The sequence below is a fragment of the Rhopilema esculentum genome, chromosome 10, assembly GCF_057945365.1.
Source record: "Rhopilema esculentum isolate cy_ngs chromosome 10, ASM5794536v1, whole genome shotgun sequence".
In the NCBI taxonomy this organism is placed as follows: Eukaryota; Metazoa; Cnidaria; class Scyphozoa; order Rhizostomeae; family Rhizostomatidae; genus Rhopilema; species Rhopilema esculentum.
Window position 1 is genome coordinate 11957232 of NC_142824.1, and position 24011 is coordinate 11981242.

The window sequence follows — 24011 nt, forward strand, 5'->3', positions numbered from 1 at the left end:
ATTTCAGTGCGTTTTTCAAAAGTTGGGTTTTTAGTCTAATAATGCTATCAACTCGAGCCCCCTTACTTTGAATTTCTTGGCGCCGCCACTGTTGAAGCTGCAAGTTATTCAATAATTTACATTTGGGTACATAAAGTGATGTAGGGTTAGCAATTATTTTGTGTATGAAATATATTTATAAATTGCTTCAATTATATATTGCGGTAACGACTGAGCAATGGGAAATAAGAAAACGATGTTTAATTTCATTCAGATACGAGAGAAGAGCCTGTTTCTGGTCCAGAGAGTATGGACTCTTCTGACAGATTTCGAGAAAGACAAGACACCCTGACTGAGGATTCTGAAAGCAATGAGGCTGTTGAAGAACAAAGTGTAATTGCAGGGGGGAAAGCTGAGGGTTGGACCCCAGTTTCTGCAACAGTTTTATGGCGAAGGATGATTGGGATACTTGGAAACATAAACAAGATCAAAGATCAGAACATACATGCCAAAGTATTTGAACATTTGATAGATACTTGGAGCATGCTTCACACGGTGAGCTTAAGAGATTTCTTAACAGTTTGAAATGAAAGCCAGCTTTTCTACATTTTTTATTATACTTGTTTAGAGGCGTCCCTGCAGGTCCGATAGACTACGGGTCTAAAAAACCCGCTTTAGATGCTCATGCTTACACAGATGTCTGATTGGCTACTTTCAAAACAAGACACGTGATCATAGTCTTGCTATGCATCGGCGTCTTTGCTGTGCTAATCTTTCAACTTAGATACAGGATTCGAATTCACAAACCCCTACAATGTATTACTATTCGTCTGACCCGTTTACCTTACCCTTGACCATCAGAAAAGCTTTTAAGACGGGAATTAGAGTGAATACCTGTGGATACTTGAGATTGTTTTGTTCTTGAAACAAGTAACGACAATTGTAAGAAATTCGATTTATGCATGTATCTTGAGCAAGGTGTAGCACTAGTTCGTCTCAAGCAATGTTACTAATTCGATTTAGCGAAACTGGGTTAAATTCCGTATTGTTTCCCATGAAATTTTAATATTTAATAGCAAGTGTGTTATTCTGTCTTTTGTTACATTATTAATTGGAAACCGGCTGTTAAAATTCGAGCGCCATACTTGACAATGAACATACTTGCAAAATACAAAGACACTCTGTTTCTGTTAAATGCTTAATGGATTATGCGCATCAGGCATCGAATTACAATCAGAACGATCATTTGGTGAGAATTATATTGTGACGTAAGCTGTGCGCATAGCTACCTTATAGGATCAAACTCTTTTCCTGTAAAAAGAAAACTGCGTTTCTGAACAAGCTGCATTTTTACAGGTACGGCAAAACCAAGGAATTTCCCTCGACAACAGATCTACTCCTCCACAACCACGGCTAATTCCACCGTTGCTATTCTGCTCATCATGGTGCTTTGAGGTATGTTGCAAGGCAATCTTCATAATATTTTGAATCGAACATCGGCTGTTTTTTTTCTAATTTGAGTTTCTATCTGTAATATCAATGTAGATGTTTTGCTATTCCCAACAGTCTTGGATATAACTAGAAATTCTTAACTGATTTTGGCAATCAGCAGTGCCTCTTGGATAACCCTAAACTTGTATTTGTAAAATGGAAAAGTGTATACCACAGCCTCTTGTTTGGACTTCAGCCTCTCATCAAATACTTACCTCTTGATGTCGAAATCCTTAGAACTTTCGTCAAGAGATCTAGACTGTAATATTTTTCGTCTGTTTTAGGCAATGTCTCTAAGTCGGGCTTCTGATCACAAGACCGGTCGCATGTTAGCTTATAAGTTGATGTGTTTGATGACTGTCCGTCGACATGACAATGACGTGTCTCGAGAACACCTTACACACTTCTATCGCCTTCTACATGCTGGGCTTACTGGCTCTGATCAAGTAAGTTCCTGCTTGAGAGAGCAACAAGCTTGTTTGAATATTATTTTTTATTTGATTTAGTATGATTTGTTACCATACATAAATTGTTAGATTTGTCTTACAAATATCGACAGTACTAAAGACTTAAAGTAGTTTTATATCAATATGTGTTCTTTGGGATATGGAATTGGAATTAGTTGTTCATTAAAGTTAAAAAGTATGCCAATTGCCCTTTTTTACATGTAATTAAAACATGGTTCTTTCAATTAGATTCAATGCAATTTTATTCGTATACTACAAGACAAGAATACTACATTAATACGACCCAAAAATACGACCTCGTACTGTAATATGCACGACCCAAAAAACGTGTGTACCTATCTAGCTTGGGCCGTTAACAAAAGGTATAATCAATTCATAACAGTTATTAAGATAACAAAAACAAGGTTGGTTAAATATTTTAAAATCTGGAACAAAATAATATAGCATCTGTATTACGTTTCATTTTTCACTCATTTCATAATTCTAATATTTTAACAGCATTTGTTTTCTCAGTGATAAGGTAAAATTTTACTGTATCTTTTATAGGCTTTTGGAGATAATTCTATAATTGTGCTCCCATAGTTTCTAGCATCAAATCACCCCAACGCTTCTTCGGTTTACTTTTCTGAAAATCATTTATTTGACGAACCTATGATTCTTGTAACGTACTAATGAACTGATGCTGATTCAAGTGGTTGCTCTTTTTATTTCAAATTTAGGATGTCATCAATTCCATTATCAGTCAAAGTGTGGATTTCTACAGCTTTGCTTTCTCTGGCTCTTCTGCCCTTATCCTTGATTTTGTTTTTGCTGCAAACACAATTATTTCAACACAAAATCTAAAGGTTGGTTTTTTCACATATATTGTCTTGATATTTCTTCATAATAGTCTACTATACCGTATTTCCTCTCAAGAACACCGCGACGTTCATTACAAAATCCAACTTTTGGATCCAAAGTTTAATAGAGGGCGGCGTTTTTCACAAATGGTTGGCTGAAGATGCAGCATTCATTAGAGGGCGGCGTTTATCGGAGGGCGGCGTTTAATAGAGGAAATACGATATTCTTTTCAAAGGCAATCGGTAGATATCTGATAATACTACCAATAGCTTTCAAAGATACAATAACGGTCACCTATTCACTAAGGTATTTGCTTTATCCTTTTTTGCATTTTTTTTAACAAATATGTGTGGTGTGTAGCAAAGGCTGCAGCCATTTCAAAAAACTGCGCGTTCATTGATTCAGTGAAATATTTCATCGTAGCACCCAAGGAAAGAGGCTGTGTCTTTGCTAGGATCGTTGTTGTGTTATCCTCATTTGTACGCCGATATGAAAATTCACCAGCCGATTAAGAAAGTTGGTGATGCAGAAGCGGTTATTTGTGGTAAAGACTTACGGGTGAGCAAATCACTTTTTCTATGATTTTGCTTGGTTAACATACCTCTCTGCCGACTCTTTTTGAATGATCTAGTCCAGACGAAAACGATAAGAAAAGAATTTGCTTTTATGATCCTTACAAAGTCATATGTCCGTTATAAACTGAATAATGCTAATATTATTTACCTGCTCAATGTCCCGTCTACGTCGTAGCAAGCCATTGCCGGTGTGGTACAATAATGTTCCAGGTAAGCCTCGAACTGGGACCCTTCTTCTAACGAGGCTTTGCGCAAACATGCAGCGAGGAGCCAATCAGGTCAGGGGATTTCATAGCGATCGCCTGAGCGAATGGAAGTTGAGGTCGGCCTTTTCCTGGAAATTCCTTCATAGACAACTGAGTATATTCACAAAGAATCTTTTAATTTCCTTCTGAAATTAATTTTAAACTTATGCTATTTCATTGCAGGAGCATATCATTGTTCCACTCCTGAAGGCTGCAAAAACAGACCCTTCCTGTCTCGCAAGGTGTTTACCAATATCTTCTGTATATATTGAGTTAACCTATTTTTTGCAAACCGAAAATTTTTAGAGTTTCTGTAATATCCTTGGGGCTGATGGGTGTTTGAAAACACGAAAGACTTTGAAATCTGTTGCTTATTGTTTTTAAGATGATTTTGTCAACTTAAAGAGCCTTTTGTAATACTTTATATACTGTCTCGAAGTTTTCATATGTTGTATAAAACTGCAATATTTCCTACCTTTTATTGATTTTAACTTGATATATCAAATGTGTTTTATTTTAACTTCTGGATCTCCTATTTGTTTTCATGACAGATTTGATTATAACACTTTTTTAATGCTTCCAAAAAACATCCCGTTTTCTAGATGTGCATCGCTAAACTGTTTAGGGGTTTTTGTAATGGAAAGTATTATGAATTCAGAAGGCCACCCACGAGTGACAGAATGCTTGTGCGTCATCTTAGCATCACTGTGTGTAAGTTTGTTCTCTTACAATATTGTAGTATTTACCCAGACAGTCACTTTTGAACCGTCGGAGTGAAAATCAATTTCGAATTGAGCATTTATGTGCGATAGAATGCAGCGCGAATTACTTCAGGTTGGTTTCACTTCACCTTCAGAGTGGAGTCATTTTCACTCCGGTTTGGCAAAATGAAACCCATGCAAAGCACTTCGGATTGCCTCTTCATCGTATAATTAGAACCTCTATCTGAAGGAAAAACCAATTAGCAGTGTATCAAACCTGATGTAATGTAGCTTAGGCTTACGGGACGAAGGCAGTAATAAGACAAAGGAAGTTCGTTTGTTTGAGGAAATGCTAGAAAGGCATTGTCGAGTATTCTTATCCATTCGAAGTTACAATTTAAACTTAAGTCGTGTAATTGCTTTAGTGATTTTGTTGTGTTTGGCTTTCTGGGTTTAACTATTTTTTAGTTTTTATAAAAGGGATCGATTTTCGAGGTTATAGAATTATTAAATACAACATAGAAGTAATACTTCTAACTTCATTTGAATCTAATTTCAGTTCCACAACAAAGCCGTTTCAAATGTTGCCCTTGATATAATCTGGTCATTGAAATTCGTGTATGAGGAGCTGAGCTGCCATGACACAGTTTTGCCGTTGAAACTATTGGAGGTAGCTCTCAGTTGTTACTTTGCTGCTTTTTCTAATGGTCGCAGATGTTAGCCCAGACGATAGCTTCAACAATGATTTGAAAATTTAGTTGAATTATTGTTGATATAATTAGGCACTCTCCTATTGGACCCTTTCCGAACTAAATAAGGCTCCAGGCTCCAGGTTGTATCTAGGCCCGCCAAGAAAAGGCAAGGGTAGATTCCTTCAGTCCCTGAGATCAGAGGAACCCCAAGAAGTTATAGCAAAGTTCGTAGCAATAACAATTACAGTTTTAATGGCATCATCACGGGTCCCTTCTTTTTTTTTGCCCCAACACCCCGAAAAGCTCTTGCCTGGCTGTATCTATTTTGTTGTGATTCACCTATAATTGCCGCCAAAAAGTTGATATATTACCGTATATGGCCAATATCTTTTCTCTAGGCACTTTGTTTAACAACTCTACAGCTTTTGCTTGATTATAAATCTGGCAGTCCTGATATGAACAGTGATACGGCCCCTGAGGTAAGATATGTTTTAACTCTGTTCTTTTTTCGTGTTCCTCCGTGTTTAAGACTGAAAAGTCGATTGATGCACTTGCCTGAAGAATAATTTTGTTTACGTTGAGATATAGCCACCTTAAAGTGATTTTAATCGTCAGAACATTACATAATTTGACAGTATGATGTAGCATGGCATCTGTTTAAGATCATAAATGCTCTGCCTTCCAAAATCTTTTGTTTTGAATTAATGTTTTGACACATGACTTGAAACAGAAATCTGGTAGTGGATATGAATGATCCAGATAAACCTGTCAATCAAATATAGTAAATTTTGTAGCTACCAGGTTTCTTTCGATCAAGCAGCTCGATTCCCATCATAACAGTATATTCAGAGTGTCATATTTCAACTTCTGGCCGATACAGGCCAATACGAATTATTTATTGTTAAGCTTTTATGTCATGGTTTTTGCATGAGAATTCTTCTAAATCTCCCCTCCCTATTTCAGTTCATATCCAAGATGGTACTTTGTGTGTTAGACTGGGCCATGGTCATTTCAAATTCACAGCTGCTAACGAAACGCAAAGACTCGGTCGATTGCGCTACTTATCTGGCTCTTGTTTTCAAGGTTTGCCTCGTAATTTCAAGTTTTATCTTACGTTTCCAAATATTTTATTCAATTTTGGTACATAAATATTTTAGAAATCTTTATATCCTTCAAATGTAGCATGAATTGAAAAGACTGCTGCTAGTATTTGTTGATTCGTATTTATTTTTGTTATCATTCCTTGTTTTTGGTATGTTTTTGGTCAACATTGGACTACGTAGATTTCCCTGATGCAGCCACATGGCAATTGGCAGGTTGAGAAGTGTAGCTTTATGCGCTCTGTTCTTTTATGCGACTGATAAAAAAGAGCACGTGATCTGGAGTTCGATGCTAAAATGAACACGATTCCAGTACCTCATTTTGGTTGACGACCAGATTGAAACAAAATTAGCAGTGGATTATATGAACCTTGATTTTTATCATAAAGAGTACCATTCACAAATTTTGTTTTATGGTTTATGAGATCATACAGGGTTCAGTTTTGACGTTTCAGCGGCGTGCAAGGTGTATATTTTCTTTAGAACCTTCAAACATTTGTATCAGGCTGCTTTTTGTCGCCTTTTCTTCATTATTCTTGTTGATTTTCAAAATCGTTTTTGCAATTTGCTAACGCTTTTGCTCACTCTTTTCACTGATTTCTTTTTACCGCAATGACTCGAATTTGCGCCCAGCATCGATATCGTAGTATTTGTTAAAAATGTATTAGCTCATCAAGTGTGCACATTTTCGTTTTCAAACATCCAATGAAATTCATTCCAATCATTGCAGTACTTTATTTTGCCTTTTTTAGATTTTTCTATAGAAGTATTCAGAATGCCTGTAATAGAAATATTATTGCTAGCCTGTGGAAATATTTTTGCATTCTTTGTGATGAATCTTAGAGTCTATATTTCAGGCCTAAATTAAACTTCTATTTTATCTTTTAGACTTTCAAACGAGCGCATGATGGTTATTCGCCAGCAAAGTATCCAGAGAAACGACGGTCTGTCAACATAAATCAAGTAATGGCTGGTGACAGCCGACCAATTCGCCTGTCGAGGGTTCAAGACGACGTGTCAGATTTTCCGGATGGTTTTGAGGGACAAGAGGGGAAAGAAATTTTACAAGGTAATTCAAACAGTAAGGAAATTTTATGGAAGATATATTTTACTTCATAGAAACTTTGAATTTTAAAATGGCGTTTGGAAATCCAGTAAGAATGTACTTCATTTGCTCTGTAAAGCTGTTTCTATTTTGTCACAACTTCATATAACTTTGATTTTTGTTTATGAAGAATAGGGCATAAAGTAAGATTGTATCTTAACATTATAATTTCTGCGTTATGTGTTTTATTATTTTTTGGAGTTTTTATTGATTATCGTGTTTGTTTGGAAATGATTGGATTAGCTGATTTATTACAGTGGGGTCTGAGTGTTGTGAGGTGTACGCTGAAAAAGAACAGAAATTCTTCGCTATCTTTAACATAGATTTCTGTCTCCTTTTTTATGCTTTGTCATATATTACTTCATATGCAAAGACTTTTGTCTCGGTACTATGACAGGATGCCCCATTTGCACTGTAGTTAGGATCATCAACATTTGCATTAACTTTCTTATTTGTCCAATAGATTTTGCATTAGAAGCTGTGCTTGAGAAAAGAAAAGAGCTGATCAAAATCACTTCGAAATACGTAAGTGTTTACACGTGTTGTATTCTTTCGAAATCAAATGTTTGATACATTCAAATTGTAGCATTCGACATACACAGTTTGACAACCGCCAAGCGGCAGTGTCTCAATATATATTGCATTTGTGGTCACCATCGTTGAAAGCAATTTTGAATTCAGCTGCTGGCGTGAATTCGACTGTCCTGTGATTTGGCTAGTTAAGAGCAAGCTTTTCGTACGTTGATTGGCTAGAACGAGCTGCACTGCCTCGAAGCAATCTTCTTGTACGGACACACCTCCTTTGATAAAAGATTCCATACTCACTGGCTATAGTAGTGTTTTGAACGAAGCTTTATAATTGTCTCTAGCTGTGGTCTCATTTCCTTTTTCGAGAGGGCAGGTAATAGAGACAGAGTCTGTAGAACTTCAGAAGCCATGTAAATATCATTTTGTTAGTTTTCTCTTTGTAGCCTGTATATTTTCTTCGCTTTCCTTCAATTTGATACTGTCCCCAATTGTAGCCGATGTTCGCCCTCGCACTTACAGATGATGTGCCCCTTATAAAGCTGTTGTGTTCGTTTGTAAATTGTGGCTAAGTAAGTCCCTGGGAAGAATTATTAACTCGTTTTACATCCCATAACACATCTTTATTTGCACTTTCATTCAAAAGTTCTAATAAGTTCTTGCACGATCGTTTTGTAGGCAATCACTCAGCTGATAAATTATCTCGGCCACTTTCCGTTTAATACCGGAGCTGTTCGACCCCATAGTCAAGTTATGGAAAATGAGGACGATTCTACCAATGAAGAAGATTTAACGCCATCAATATTCGATCAAGACAATGTACAGGTAGCCAAAAATGTAGCTCTATTCTTGGCAAATAAGTTATTTCTGTAGTAAAAGAATTGCTGTCCCAATTCTGCATTCATTTCAGTCTGGAATATTGGAAACTTGGCCTGGGACCGGCCTTAGATGTCCATGCTAAGGGTGCGACCACTACTAGTTCTCAATAGTTGGGGTCCGGTGATGCTCACCTGAGAAAAACCGTAGCTTTTTATTCTACTGTTAATGGCTTTGAAAAAAGCAAACATTTGCGTAAACTAAAGCTTTTCGTCTGACACCCCTCAGAGTATAAAACATCAGAACATAGATACCCAAAATATAAAACAATATATAAGAACATAGATATAAAATTCTACACTAAGAAGATTGTCAGACAAAAAGCTTCAGTATACTCAAATGTTTGCTTTTTTCAAAGCCATTTAAAGTTTTTTACTCATTTCGGAACAATAACATACTTGAGATCCATGTTGTCCTTTTTAACCGTATAGTTCCTTAGCTTTCCCTTAAATGACGTTAAATATTGTATTATGTTTGTCATATATCTTATAAAAATTATATATATCACAAAGATTTTTATCATACTTTATTGTAGTTCTTTTTGCTGAACAAAGCTACCCTGCTCTCGGCTGTTGAAATTAATTTGAAGGTACGTCCCGTCATAATCAATTTCAAATTGCACTTGTTTTTGCTAAAACTCTTTTTAGTAGTGAATCGTCTTGCAATATACTCGAGCATTTCTCGCAGATTTAGTGTATTTCAAAGCATATATGTCACTTTGTCCCACAACTCACCTTTCATTCCCAGAGTTTTTAGCTTTACCCTCTTCTTGCTTTCCAGACTCTTAAAGCCTTTCTTCTTCCCTAATTGAATTCTCAAGAAGCTTGATCACACCTCCCTTTTTTCTTAGCATTTCCCTCCTTTCCCCTGTTAGTGCTTTGCGATAGGCTGTCGGTCTTCTCCTAACATTATTATTTAATAAATGTATACCCAGCTTGAAATTCAGCATAAACACTCAAATCTGTTTATTTTCAACTCCCTACAATGCTGTCAAATTTCAGAGGGAATTCTTACCGTAATTTTACTTTTTGCTATTTCTATTGCAGAAAGACGAGAAGATTGATAGCCCGCTTCAATCATATGACAAGTTTTGTAGATTCATTTTGCGAGACATGACGGGAAAGTACTGTTGGGATCACTCTGTTTTATTTCCAGAGAAAAAGATTTTGGACGAACCTGGTAAGATATTTGCGCGATTTGCACTAAAGCCTATGAATTCTCATTTTCATGCCAGTCAAGGCAAGCCCTCTAAACTTAGGTATTCTCGCATTATTGTCATTTATGCACAGTCGAAACCGTACTGATACGCTTGAGCAAGGGATATTAGTTCACCGTTGCAATATGAAGAACTCGGCCAATTCTTTATTCAAACGATGTGCCAGTTTAGGGTATATTTTAGTGGCTTATCAAATATGTGTAACGTTAACTATTTTACTTTTTTCCTCACAATAAACCAGGACTTTCTTTCTAAGCTATTTAATTTGATAAGGTAGATGCCTTAGATATACTTTGGTGGTGCTGATTGCGCTTATTTGTGTACGTTATAACAGATAGTATTTGCTGTTTGGAGTGTAAGTTGTTTTTGCGGCGTTCACGCTTTATGCTCTATGCTTAATGGGTCATCAGGCAACTAGAAAATACAAATGCAAGCATTTAAATAGTTGCCTGCTGATCGCATTCAGCATAGTACATTAAGCATGAAGCTTAAAATGGCAACGTACTATCGTTCTGTTCCACACATCAAAGGATGTACAGCTATGTCTAAAAGGCGTCGAGTATTTTATGAGGCATTTGTTAGCAGTAATCTTCATTACTCAGAGAATTAGTCAAATCAACGCTTCGATTTTCATTAGTCCCATTCTTCATATTGCAAATTTACTTATACCTTATTTTAACTGTTGGAAGTATCTGTGTTTTCTGGTGCTTTACCAAAGCCTCGATAAGGCTTGTCTACAACATTGGACACAGCAGTCGACGTATAAACCAAACTCTATCCCCCCGACCCTAATTGAAGTTCGTGTATATGTACATGTACAGCAGAGATATTAAAATTAAACAGCGGGGGGGGGCAAGGTCTTAATACTGCCGGTCCAGGATTGAAGCCTTTTCGTCGTATTATGTAATGCCATTTTGACTACAGATATATGATTTCAGTCCTCATTTTCTTCCCAAGATATGGGCTCCTCATTCTTCAGCTGGCTGCGCAGTTTCCGTGGAAAGAAACTAGTAACCAGCGGATGGAACAAGAGTTTTGAATCCGGGAGTCCAAGACTGCTCACGTGGGACGAGAGCTCGAATGTTGATAGAATAGATCAGGTATGTGTTGAGATGAATTGTTAGTGACCAAGATATTTTACGTATAGTGCAAACAGTAAGAAAATTCAACTTATTGGCAAAACTAAAGTGGCTGTCTCGAACCTTTTAATAGATTGAACCTTAATTTAATAGAACCTTTTAATGAAACAAATTTTTCCAAAACGCAGACTATTTTGAATTTTATCTCAATTCAGGCCCTGAAGAACTCTTAGCTTCTTCGCACTCATCTTATTTTAGTATCTTTACCCCTAACAATGCTATAAATTGCAACGAAGCCCTTTCTTTGTTCCCTTTAGATGTTGTACTATGTTGGAAATACCAGCCCAGAATGCCTGATATTCCGGGACCAAGCCTTGAATGTACCAGCTCCGGTTCCAGAACAGATAACAACAGATATCCAATCGTTAGTCGTCACATCGGTCTTAAAGCAGCACAATAAAGAACAGAATTATGTTCACGAAATAAGAGACGACGATAGGTATGGTTCCAATTACCCATATTTTAAAATATATTAGTGGTATTGGGAACTGTAAAACAGTACAGTATTTAACAACATTAATTATATTATTTATATTTAAGCTTTTTTCAGATCATTTACAGCCTAAGTGCCAAAAATAACAACCACTTGTTGGGGAATGTCAGGGCAAATGCCCCTTCAACAATAAGTGACACCTATATGGCTCCAGCTGTCAATCACTACTGACCATAGAAATTCTTACCTTAGAATAAACGCTACGAGGATAGATGCACCAGAGGTGATCGAATCAACTGCACCATTTTACCTCTCTCGATATTTCATCCATCAGTTTGGCCTTTTGTCTTGGGAAAAGCGGTGAGTTCTTTTTATTTGGTTTCCAACAAGAAGCTTAAATTGGTGGTGATAATGATGCCTACTAAAGGCAATGTGTCCACGCATGCTTTTTGCTGGTGATTTAATCGGTTCAGAGAATGGTACTTTTACACTGATTGGATTAGAGCGAGCTACTTGTACCATCGCCCTCTCTTTCCTTCCCCTCCTTTCCTTCCACTCCCTTCCTTCCACTTCCTTCCTTCCCCTCCCTTCCTTCCCCTCCCTTCCTTCCCCTCCCCTCCTTCCCCTCCCTTCCTTCCCCTCCCCTCCTTCCCCTCCCTTCCTTCCCCTCCCCTCCTTCCCCTCCCTTCCTTCCCCTCCCTTCCTTCCCCTCCCCTCCTTCCCCTCCCTTCCTTCCCCTCCGCTCCCTTCCTTCCCCTCCTCTCCCTTCCTTTCCCTCCCCTCCCTCTCCTTCCCCTCCCTTCCCCTTCCTTCTTTTCTCCTCTCTCTCCTTCCTTCCCTTCTCCTCCCTCTCTTCCCTCCCCTTACCCTCCCCTCTCTTCCCCCTTCCTTCCCCTTCCCTTCCCTCCCCCCATGTTATTTCGTATCGTTCTCGCTCCGACAGAATATAACTGTAAAAAAACGAATTAAATATTCTAGTATACTATGTAAATTTATATCATTTCTGTTTTTCTTTTGTTATCGTTGGATTTTAAATTTTGTAGGCAAGAGATAGATCTTTTGAAAAAGTCGGCAGGATTGATACGAGAGCTAAAGAACCTTGATAGCAGACCATGGTAAGAATACTCTAATGCTACGACATGAGCGCAACTTTCAATTTCTTGAGTAGACACCTTTGCTTAAAACTGTATATATTAAAGATAATTAGAATATTTATTGGATTTGCAAATAAAATGCTATTCTGTTTACCTGCTTGTTCATTCAGTACTAAATGTAACTTAATAAGGGACTTTAGTTTGAGGTCTAAATGTGAAAATGATGGCGGATTCCTGCCCTGTACTGTCTTGTTAACTACAGCTACTCCTAATGACGATCCACACAAATTAAGCTCTCCTTTTTTGGAACCTACTCCAGTTATGCTATAAGGCTGGTCGTGCGTTTTATTCCTGCGTCTTATAAGCCTGTCCTTATCCTTTGTATTTCAACGTTTGTCAGCTTTCAGGTAAGGAATCAGTTTTTGTATTATTGAATTTATTTTAATATGAACCATTTTTATATTAATCAATTTCAATAAAGAAAAATTCTTTGCAATTTCCTTCAGCCGGGAGACTCATAAAATTGCCGTGTTTTACGTTGGTTCTGGGCAGGAAGACAAAATGTCGATTATGTCAAACACTGCTGGCAGCAAGATGTTTGAAGACTTCGTATCTGGCATGGCGTGGGAGGTAAGTTATTATTCCAATAAATAGTCCTGAATTTGTTCGTGTTGTCAACACTTTCTTATTGATGGGAGTTTAAACCTTTGAGATTTTTGAAATTTGAGCAAAATGCCTAGAATTATTGGAGTTCTTTCGCTCATTTAGAATACCGTTTACAAACTGAGTGTACTAATCTCAAATACACCTGCAGCAAAATATCTTACTGAATTGGTAGATTTTATTTAAGGTTAAGTTGCTACACAGCTTCCGAATGTGAGCAAGGCCCTGGTCCTTCCTCTTGATGTGACCACACCTCGTGTTTCCTACGCCTGGAATTACAGAGGGGGCTGGCGATCTACATCACTCTAACTGACGGTTTGACCATGTCAGGGACTCGATCCAGTCCGTTGGATCTGCATCGTAGAACCCTTATTGACTCTCGTTTTCTCACAGGTCGATCTTGCAACTCACAGTGGCTTTATCGGTGGTCTTGAACGAAACCTCTCGACTGGAAACTCTGCTCCCTACTTCGCAACACATGACTTGGAAGTGATTTTTCATGTTTCCACAAGAATGCCGCTTTCTGAAGGAGAGTCTGGCATTATAACAAAGGTATGAATTACAGTAACTCCATTAATGGCATAAAGTGAGTTTATATAAATCCTTCCGCGTCTACCTTTTCTTTGCTATGTTATGTGATTCAAGAAGACGAGTGACGCTATATGAAGTTTAGAGTCAGTGCTCATTTTCAAGAGGTGCTGGTTAGATTATCTTCTTTGATTTTTTATTGATGTGGCTAATTTTGGTTCAGGGCCGCTGGCTAATTTGAAAGAAGCACTCATTCTAGCCAGTAAATGTGGTAGAATTGGCCTATTTCGAACCTCAACTGGGTATATACTTTTCATCTTGTTCTTTCGGAACTTTATTCTGACGTTTTATACTCTGAGGAGTGTCAGACAAAAAATCTTCACGTGTGTTGTAAAATGTTTGCTTTGCTTTTTTCAAAGCCATTTTCAAATTTTGTACCGCCGAAAAATTGTTAGATACCCGCTACTGTTTTGAATCCCGAATGTCCACTGGAAAGTATTCAATTTCATTGGAAGATTCAACTTTGCAAGTAGGTGTCAAAGACCAAGTTTCCTTTGGAAATACCTCTTTGGCCCATTACTTTAATCTAAAACCGAACTATCAATAACGCTGGAACACCTCTAAAGTTTGAGAGGCACCGGAGAGGACACCAGGGGGTTATGCAGAAAAAGGAATGCTTAATCGTGAATAGAATGAACATTTTGCTTAAAAGAGTTGCTTAAAAGAATTCATCGTGGTTCACGAATCGGGTACACCCAGAATGCTGGTTCGTGGCTGCTGTGCGGCATAATATTATTGGACCTCAAAATGGTAACATGAAGTTACCTTGTACCGATTTTAAAACAGGTTTTTAACGACCAGTTACACAGTATGATAAAATATCTCTGAAACATTAGTAATTACAACAAAGGCATGTGATCCTCCACAGGGGACACCTGATTACCATTACCAAAGAATGATACAGTACGTTAAAAGTATGGGTGGATTATCTTTGATATTCGTTTGAGTTGGAAAGATCGCTTTCACAAAGAAAGAGCAGTACACCATTACAGAACTTCTATCATTATTTTTTTTTAATTGCAGCTTCGTCACCTTGGTAATGATGAAGTTCATATTGTTTGGTCTGAGCATTCAAGAGATTTCAGAAGAGGCATTGTAAACATGGAATTCGGAGATGTCATTATCGTTATTTATCCACTAAAGAACAATCTATTTAAAATCAAAATCGATAGGAAACCTGGTGTAAGTATCTCGTTTTTATTCTCATTATATTTGTTTTTTTTAAGAATATTTATGGAATTTGTTCTGTTTGCATCATTAATAACTCTTTATCGGATAAAGGCTCGTGGCATGCCAGTGGCCTTTAGTAAGGCTTTCTTCGTTTCTCTTTGCTGGTGCATTCTGACTAAGACATTTCTTTGTTATAAACGTTGTACATTTGTGATCTTATATGCCATTAATCGGCTGCTCCACAGCCTATGGCAAAATAGCCTGGAAGCAACATCAATAAGTAAAAATTCACCTTTTATGTTCAGGTTGCATTCACCCTAAATAAGGAAAATATTACCTTTTACGTCAAGGTGGCAGGCCAACACTTCACGGTGCAAATTGAATTGCTTAATTGTTTACAATTGGCTAAATAATACTAATAATTTGATTATCAATACTTCAGCGCTGTATAACAACAGTATGTTTTATTGCATAATTAGAGCATTATAAACTTTCCTCTGTTTGCCATCACCTGAAATATGGGTACTGACGTCACGGCTCCTTGAAAAAGCCCATGTATTTTAACATCAAAAGCAGATTGTTTCCTTTTCTACAGATACCTCCTTTCGGGCCATTGTTCGACGGTGCTATCGTCAATGGTAACATACTCCCGTCATTGGTGAGGTCGACTGCAATAAATGGAGGCAGAGCCAAGAGGTCGACAATGCCTCTTTTTGAAAGACAGTATCCTTTATAGATATTACCTTCATGTTTTCCTTAAATCTGTTATTATGATCTTTTTACTGAATTGATTTCAATATGTTGGGTTTAAGTTTCTGGTTATCATATGAATTCTAATTGAACTTTTGATGTCATTTTTATATCTATTCTTTACTGTTCAGTTCTAATTCCTTTTTGTGAGCTCATCTGGTTTTTTAGGAAGCAAACCTAATTTTAAGTGTTGCATCTTATAACAGTTCTTTTATAAAATCTCTTATTTCAACTTTCACTTTAGGCTGTCCGTTTCTTTTGTGTTTTTTATGTGAGATTATTCCTGAACTTTGCTCCAGTTATGAGGAGAGAGGACGCTACATTAACCAAATATCGGAAAAGCACGTCGAAGAAACTTCATTTGAAATGTTTGCCAAAAGCATAGTAAACCCTTGTCGTGCTTACAAGAACAAAACAGGTAGAACACTTGATGTAGAAGATGGCTTGGTACATCGAACATTTAGTTTGCCAAGCCGGCCAGCAGCATCTTCAGATCCGGTCGCCATGTTGAAGTTGTTTGAAGCACAGGGGGACAAAGGTCACAGAAGCAGAGCTAGTAGCAGTGTAGACAAAACAAGAGAAAGTAAGTAGTTCTCTTTTGAAATTGTCAATGCTTGATTTCAATTTCTACGAATACCCTATTCCCTCTAATATTTGCGCAGCGCAGGTTTAAAGCCGCGAGGAGTTGTATACAAATATTGGCGTGGGTGCGCCTTTCCATCGGTGAAATACAACAGAAACCAGAAAGGGAAGTAATCCCAAACTTTTGCCTCTTTATCGTGTATTACGGTTTCGATGTTTCCATATACCGTTGTCCTTTGAGTCAAGGTTTTCGTTCAGATACGACTGATCCTCTTTATTGAATGCTGCTAAGCGTGCAAACGAGGCGAAGAGTGTTATTTGCTGAATTGAAAACAACCTAAACCAAGAAGGGTACATGCATAATCTGCTTGTGATCTTTGATGTTGTCAGTTTCCACAATGAGACAGGAGAACTTATTTTAACGTGTATGCGATCTATATATTGAAAATCTAAATGAACTGACATTGAGAATAAGGGGAAAATACCCTCTCTTCCTTTGTCTGTAACGACTGTGATAATCATTATTATTTTACGCCTAGATATGTTAACAGGTAATCATGTTATTACGATTATAAGCTATTATCTACCTGCATCTTATGAAACTTTTATGAATTAGAAGACTGTAAGATGATTTATAGACCAATGCGTTTTGAGTTCTAAAAAGATATCGGGACAGGTTTTCCTAGCCTTTGACACTTCTTTGTATATTGGAGTCAAATTGAGTTTTTGTGCCAGGGAAGAGTATAGTAGAGGGTCTTTGAAAAATCTATATCCCATTCTCCAGCAAAACCGCCATTTAACCAATAAAACAATTTTCTTGTAGAAGGCGTGGTCTCTCCAGTTTCATCAACTGATGAATCAAGCCAAGATTTGGAAATAGAAAAACCGAGAGAACGAAAGCGCTCTTTGTCGAAAAGATTCAAGTCGGGCACACGGACTTTTTCACCAGCAGAACAAGATGATTCGGGAGCCACGTGACGTCAATCTTTTTAGATGTCTATAATTTGCAATTCCTTTTGTCCATTTTTGTCTCATGTATTAAAGCCATGCTGTATCTAATACCCTCCTTTTAAACTCATTACAAAAATATCAGTCTGACAAATGATAAAATCCTTTGTTATAAAAGCTCCTTCCTCTGTTGCTCCGTTTGTCTGAAGGAAGTGAACTTTCAAAAAAAGTTTTGTCCCTTTTTAACAATGAACACTGAAGGTTTTTGTCATACTTTTGAAATCAAGAAATACTGAAAAGTTCATTCTTCTAAAATATGCTAGTTAGCTTCATTATCAATCCTTGATCCTGGTTTAGCTTGGCGTTCAGGTTTAAAACAACCTTGTATTGCTTTAAAATCGTTTTGTAACCCATAAAGGCCAAATACTTTGGAAGCTTGTGGTCAATTATGTTACGTTTAGATCTACTTGCTTATTAAACAGAGTCAAATTTGGCTTTAAGGACCCATCTACAGATGCAGCAGGTCTGCTTTCATAGCAAGCATAATGTATTTTAATCGATCGTGGACATCTAAACAAGGAGCTCTTCAGCATATAGTTTATCTGAAACTTTCCTTAATTTATGAATACACCAATTTTCAGAGGCATCTTGGAGCTAGGGACTTACTCGCATGGATTATTAGTTAACAACTTTATTTCACTGACCTTGTTAAGTTACACGAGGAACGAGATACCGTATGTGTGGCCATTTCCAAGAATTCTCAAGGAGGCCTTTTCATAACAAATTTCAGGGCATCCCCTTCCGCTTTTTGAAGAAGCTTGATGTTTCAACTTTAAAATTCATCCTAATTGTTTGTATGAAAATCAAGTTTTCTACGGTCCGGTGACAAGGACAAGTGCGTCCAAGTAATGTTCTAACATACTAGGTAGCTGTTTCTTCTAGTATTTGTCTCCTCATGTTTATATGATAAAGTAATACCAAGTTTCATAGCACCTGTTCCCTATCGATACTTTTTTTTCCCTCCCTAGATATTAAAGTTATTTTTGTTTGCATCTTAGTATATTTCGCTATTTTTTTCTTCACAAGCCAAGTCCTGTGCTTTTATATGATAAGTCCATTTTGTATCTTGCCTTGACAATGCCCTTGTTTTCCTCGCTTTACACACAGAAACTCTGTGCTGTTATAAACAACTGAGGTTTCGTAATCAGTGGACATTCTTAATCATACCAACTCGCAGAAGTATTGCATTATTCAGGAATCTGTCTTTGCAAATATCAGTAATTGTATATGTAGCGGATTTCTATAAATTTATTTTGTAAAGAAGTTTTATTTCCCTAATTGTAGTCAGATTTGTATTGACTGCGTAAGAGTTTTAATGATACGAGATTAATAATTTACATGCTTCGAGAAATAATGATTGTAACATGATTCATCATATAGAATAATTTTGCATTGACGGGAAAATTCATTTTGTTGTAGCATATATTCTAAAGAAGATGCAATGAATAGAAGTTTTGTTTTGCTGCTTGAAAGTCTGTTTTCAATACCGCATATTGACGTGCAATATCAATATTCATAGAAACGAATTTTTTAGTTGGCTTTGTAAGGGACACTTGTCCAATCAGGGCCGCTTGCATATTGAAAATGTTACCAATGGAGTCATAAGGTGTTGAAATGAAAATGTTTCTGACTGGCCTATTTCGTTTTACAACTGGGTATATGTATATATTTCCTAGCGTAGAGTTTTCGATCTATGTTTTGAAGTTTTATACTCTGAAGAGTGTCAGACGAAAAGTTTCAGTAGTAAAGGTTTTAAATTTTGTACCACCAAAAGATTGTATATACGACATTGTCTCTTACGGCGAATTATGGTGTATGATGCCTCCCAAAAGTCTAAGAACACTGACATCAGTTTTCAATGTCAATTCAGCCCTCCCTTTCTTTCTCTCTCCCCCCACCCCAAAGGAACAATTTTGGTTTAATAAAAAGCAGCGTAAGATATTAGGGAATGTCGTTGTTACGTTACGTTTAAGATATTTGTCTGAACTTTAAACATTGTTTTAAGGGGGAAAGGGTTGGAAAAAGTATTCTTTTGGAAGAACAATTAATGATATAAAATACAACGCAATATGCCTGGTGTTCCAAGTTTTTTGGCAGGCATTGTAGAAATCAAGTCTCTTGTGTATATGGGTGAAGAACGGTGTAAATAACAATGGGAGAAATAAGGAATATCAATTTTAACCAGTATTTAGGATACAAAGGGCTGGCAAGTATTTGCTTAAGTTTTAAGTTCATGTTGATTCTTGACAACAACAACAGCAACAGTTTATTATGCGATTCAAGATGGTGGAAGCGGAAACCCTTTTCGAGTTGCTTCATATGGAGATTGTAACGCAAATGTACAGTTCAAATCTTAAGAATGCCAAGGTATCATTTAGTTTTTTCAGTTTCCATTTAGGCTGAACAAGCCAATTCTGGTGATACTTAATTTGATATTTCCATAACTGCATTTCTAAGCATGTTGCTCGCTGCTCGTCTCGTCGTCCTCGTACCCTGCTTTGCCATTGCATGACTGGAATTGCAAATGTTTGCATTAGCAAAACATTACTTTTTCCGGTTTAAGTTATACCATGCAGCCATGATGCAACTCTTGACTATGAAATCGCCTAGTGATTTATAGTTGAGTCTCTAAAGTCACATGTTTTTTATGCATTCATGCATTCAATTCTAACATGACCAATCCATTACCACAATGCCCCCTCAATGTTCTCTTTAATTTTCAGTCCCTTTTTTATTTGGTTCCGATGACAAACAAAATTGCAGCTTCTCATTAGACATGCAAATGTTCAATCGAATCATTGATCAATGGCATCTTCTAGCATTTTTTATCCATTAAACTATTATTTCATTATTTCTTTCACTCTGAGCATTATACAGCTACTCGGTGCTGCTCAGTATTGATGTAGAAGTAGAAGTAGAAGTAGAAATGCATTTTCAAATGATCAGAATTTTAAATTGTTTACTTTATAAGGTTGAAGCATACACAAAACTTGAGAAAATGGGATATAGAGTTGGGCAGAGTTTGATTGAAAGGTATTTTGCTTGCTTGTTTTTTTATGAATTTGCTAATATCATCCAATATCACCAACCCACCTTCATTTTCTTTCATTTTTAATCAAACAAAAACTATGACTAACTATATCTTGTAATCTCTGATGATAAAAATCATCGCAGTTTGTAACTACTATTAGGGAAAGGTGTCCTGCAGAATACTGCAAATTTAGTATCGAAATATTGGATATGTTAGAAAGGTTAATGTAGAATATAAAATAAAAATAGGTTAGTTGCAAATCAATATTTAAAAAATAAATTTGGTAGCACATGAAGAGCCAGTTCAGAAAGAATTTTGGGACCTTTTGTCTTTTTGAATTACAGATTTACCAGAGACACACCACGGTTTAAGGATGAACTAGAAATGCTTAGATTCATATGCAAAGATTTTTGGATGAAAATTTATAAGAAGCAAGTGGACAGTTTAAAGACCAATCACCAGGTCAGTAAACTTGTTCTAATTGGGCTCCCATTTTGTTGGTGTGTTTGACAGTCCTTGTAAGAGAAAAACGAGGAACATAATCTATGCAAAAATGGATCTTTAAGCAAAACAATAGTGCACTTTAGAAAAATGCAATATTTACTTTAGAATCTAGAAGTGCCTAAAGATACAGTGAAAGCAACTTTTAAAACACTCATGGAAGTATCTGTCAAAATGTTATCGTTTTGTTCAATTTTGTTGTCACAAAGTTTAGTCACCTCAAATTATTTATCCATCAGAGAAGTAGGGCCTTTTGGAAGTATAAAGCCTGATTTGAGATAACTAGTAACCATTACTATCAGAAATAAGCAATAAATTCTTTGTCAAATGTATTGAATGTTGATTATCAAATAAAGCTGTATGAATCAGAGGGAACTCAGACTTCATTCCATTTCTACATCCAATTTATAAGAGTATGTATAGCCTTTTTATTTATTCATATTCAGTATTTTTAGCCTTAGGGTCATTTATTGTTTTTAGGAGACCATTCATTTTCTTGTAGAATTTTTATGATATTGTCCTTTGTTATTGTTTTTACCATTTACCACATGTTTGGATTATTCTCCTCACACTTGTTTTATTGCTTTTTGACCAGTTCTTCAAATCATATAATGAAATTGTAAGAACATTAAATAAGGCTGAAGTTTTGCCACTTCAAATTGCTTTTGGTACCTCCATCAAAGTATGTACATTTTACCATATTTTAACTTGTATAAATGATATTTTTACATGTCTGTAATCACACCATTAAACATAGTATCATTATTGTATAGGCAGCCAGGTGTTTCAAACTTTTTGATTCATTTTTAAGATTTCAATGATCAATATTAATGTCACAATCTTCAGCTTTTTGCTGATTCTATACGTGTATTGTTTTCTATCCAACTAAAGGAGTTTTTCAAACGTTTCCTTTCAGGGTGTTTATGTACTGCAAGATGAAAATTTTAAACTTCTTAGTAAGATATCAAAAGAAAGAGATTTTACAGAAGAAGCCAGAAAGGTATTTTTAATCTCTAGTTCGAGAATTAAAAGAAAATTGACAATATGTCAAAGTCAGAGTCAAAATTTTGATTTCTTTATTCTAACAGCTTTACTTTCCTTTACAGCTTTTAGCATTTCCTTGTGGTATAATATGTGGAAGTCTTGCTGGGCTAGGACTTTCAGCAACAGTGACTGTTGATGTTTCTTCCATGCCTGCCTGTAAGTACCTGAGCATGTTATACAGTTTTTATAAGAACAACTTTGTAAGAACACAAGTCTCAACATTGGTCAGAATCTAAGAACAAATTTATAATAACCTAAAGCTGAGATACTGTAACCTGTAATTTTTAACAGAAAGTTGTGAAAAATCCCCTTAAAAATCCCATCACTCCCCTTAAGCACAAAAGCTGGTTATTGTACTGCTTACACCCTAATATTCTAAAACAGATTGAGAACAATCAAGCTTCATAATTTTGGAAAGGTTAAGATCAACCAGCCTGAACTTCAAATTACTGATTCTTATAAAATTGAGTGTAAATTTTATTCAGCTGCTGCTGTTGTAGAGCAGACACTAAACTAGGCTTTCAGTCAACTCAGAAGGTCTTTAAGAACGTAGTTTAACTGAAAAATGATCAAGAGGTAAAGTAACCATATGATAAATTGCATCAAACAAAGAAAATTAGCCTGGCTTTTTAACATGAGCAAATATAGGCTTAGATAAATTATGCTATGTCCCACTAGACAAAAAAAATATGCTTTTTCTATAACCATGGTCCTAAAAGTAAGTTATTATGTACCTTGCAATGCATTACTATGCATTTTTCAATGGATTTGAGCAATTGTGAACTTAACTATGAAATTAGTTTGATTGGAAAGAGATGATGGTTCATTGATGTCCATACATTTCATATTCATATACCATCTACACCTGTTGTGTCTTAATCTAAACCTTTGGTTTGCTTGAATGACTCATCTATTGAAACAGAGAAGGTACAAATTTTTCTATAAAGTGATTGGTCTTAATTAAGATTTTAGCAAAGTTTCATATATTTAGTTCCCATTTAACCAATTGATAAAACACCTAGTAAAGCAGATTCTTTTGGTTTTTTAACTCCAAAGTATGGCCATTACTCTGTTGCAGTTATACTTTCTTTCCCTTAATTCGTTACATTGCTGTAGTTGATGCTATAACACTTGATATATCCATTTTGTAATGATTTTTAAAACATCTTAGGTAAATTCACCGTACAGATCCGAAAGTGACTTTGAAGAAGGCATCTTTGGTACAGTTCACCTCAACATTTTGGTTGCTGTTGGTACAAGACATGCCACACCAGCAGATCTTTATCTTGTACGAACCAATTTGAAGTTGCTAAATCAATATTCACTTCCCAAACATCTTCTTCCATTGGGCCATTTAGTGAACAAATTTTATTTGTATCGTTTTATGTTTAGAAATTTATCTTTTCTTGTCATCAAAAAAGGAAATATTTCACATATTTCAAGTCAAAATTTTACAGAATAATGAAAAAGAATCCAGTAAATTTATTTTCCCAAAGGCATCTGAGTGAATTAATTTTTGCCTTAACATAACTTTTCACTTGGCTTGAAGTCTGGGGGGACATCCTTTGTAATACTGAACTTTTTCCTGAAAATTATGTCATAAATTTTCATATATTGTACTTAAGGAATAGGATAAGCAGGATTGTGAAATCAAGCTGAAATGTGCAATGATAATCCACAGAGCAGACGGTGTAATAATCTTTAAGCTCTTCAAATCGACCTGCATAAAACATTGATGTATAGTTGAATAAACTTAAACCTTGATGTTGTATTTACGTCTGTAAATGTTGAAAAGGAATAGTTTTGAAAATTCAACATGAATGGAACATAGTTCATATATTTTATGGAAAATGAAAGCCAATAAAGCCCTGACGCCGCGGCCGCGTTGCAAACACTTAGACCAACCTTTCGACCAAATACAAGCAAAATTGAACGATAAATCGACGTATTACTAAGTATTTACGTGCTTTAAAGTATTTCAGAAATGTAGGGCTTTCTTTGTGTCACTGCAAATGACATGTTATTCTCTGTTATCAAAAGTAGTTTAAGGGAATTATATATCAGTTTGTAACTAGACCTTCTTACCTATATTCTTTGTTCCGTGTAACAAAATCCTAACGTAGATATCAATTTTATTGCCTTACTTTAGAATTAAATATATAGAATTTGCGTATACGAATTTCGTCAAAAAGATAA

At 36.1% G+C, this 24011-nt stretch overlaps 2 protein-coding genes across 4 annotated transcripts in view; both read left to right on the plus strand.

The window, feature by feature from the left end:
* LOC135694167 (ral GTPase-activating protein subunit alpha-1) overlaps positions 1-18688 on the plus strand; it is a 40699-nt gene extending 22011 nt beyond the window's left edge. For all 3 annotated transcript variants that reach the window (XM_065212861.2, XM_065212875.2, XM_065212869.2), the window contains 25 exons: positions 254-534; positions 1336-1434; positions 1755-1916; positions 2657-2782; positions 3201-3335; positions 3781-3839; positions 4200-4308; positions 4858-4968; positions 5389-5469; positions 5954-6073; positions 6979-7159; positions 7659-7720; positions 8399-8545; positions 9132-9185; positions 9643-9775; positions 10770-10912; positions 11209-11390; positions 11637-11744; positions 12428-12499; positions 12985-13108; positions 13535-13693; positions 14753-14911; positions 15495-15622; positions 15949-16232; positions 17055-18688. In XM_065212861.2, coding sequence (XP_065068933.2) covers positions 254-534; positions 1336-1434; positions 1755-1916; positions 2657-2782; positions 3201-3335; positions 3781-3839; positions 4200-4308; positions 4858-4968; positions 5389-5469; positions 5954-6073; positions 6979-7159; positions 7659-7720; positions 8399-8545; positions 9132-9185; positions 9643-9775; positions 10770-10912; positions 11209-11390; positions 11637-11744; positions 12428-12499; positions 12985-13108; positions 13535-13693; positions 14753-14911; positions 15495-15622; positions 15949-16232; positions 17055-17209 — 3374 coding nt within the window. In that variant the 3' untranslated portion in view covers positions 17210-18688. The remainder of the gene's footprint in view (positions 1-253; positions 535-1335; positions 1435-1754; positions 1917-2656; positions 2783-3200; positions 3336-3780; positions 3840-4199; positions 4309-4857; positions 4969-5388; positions 5470-5953; positions 6074-6978; positions 7160-7658; positions 7721-8398; positions 8546-9131; positions 9186-9642; positions 9776-10769; positions 10913-11208; positions 11391-11636; positions 11745-12427; positions 12500-12984; positions 13109-13534; positions 13694-14752; positions 14912-15494; positions 15623-15948; positions 16233-17054) is intronic.
* A 792-nt stretch (positions 18689-19480) lies between these two features.
* LOC135694214 (trafficking protein particle complex subunit 6B) lies at positions 19481-24011 on the plus strand. Its single transcript, XM_065212917.2, has 6 exons — positions 19481-19606; positions 20211-20272; positions 20615-20732; positions 21688-21771; positions 21878-21971; positions 22987-24011. The coding sequence occupies exons 1-6, from the start codon at positions 19511-19513 to the stop codon at positions 23013-23015; spliced, it is 483 nt and encodes a 160-aa protein (XP_065068989.1). The 5' UTR covers positions 19481-19510; the 3' UTR covers positions 23016-24011.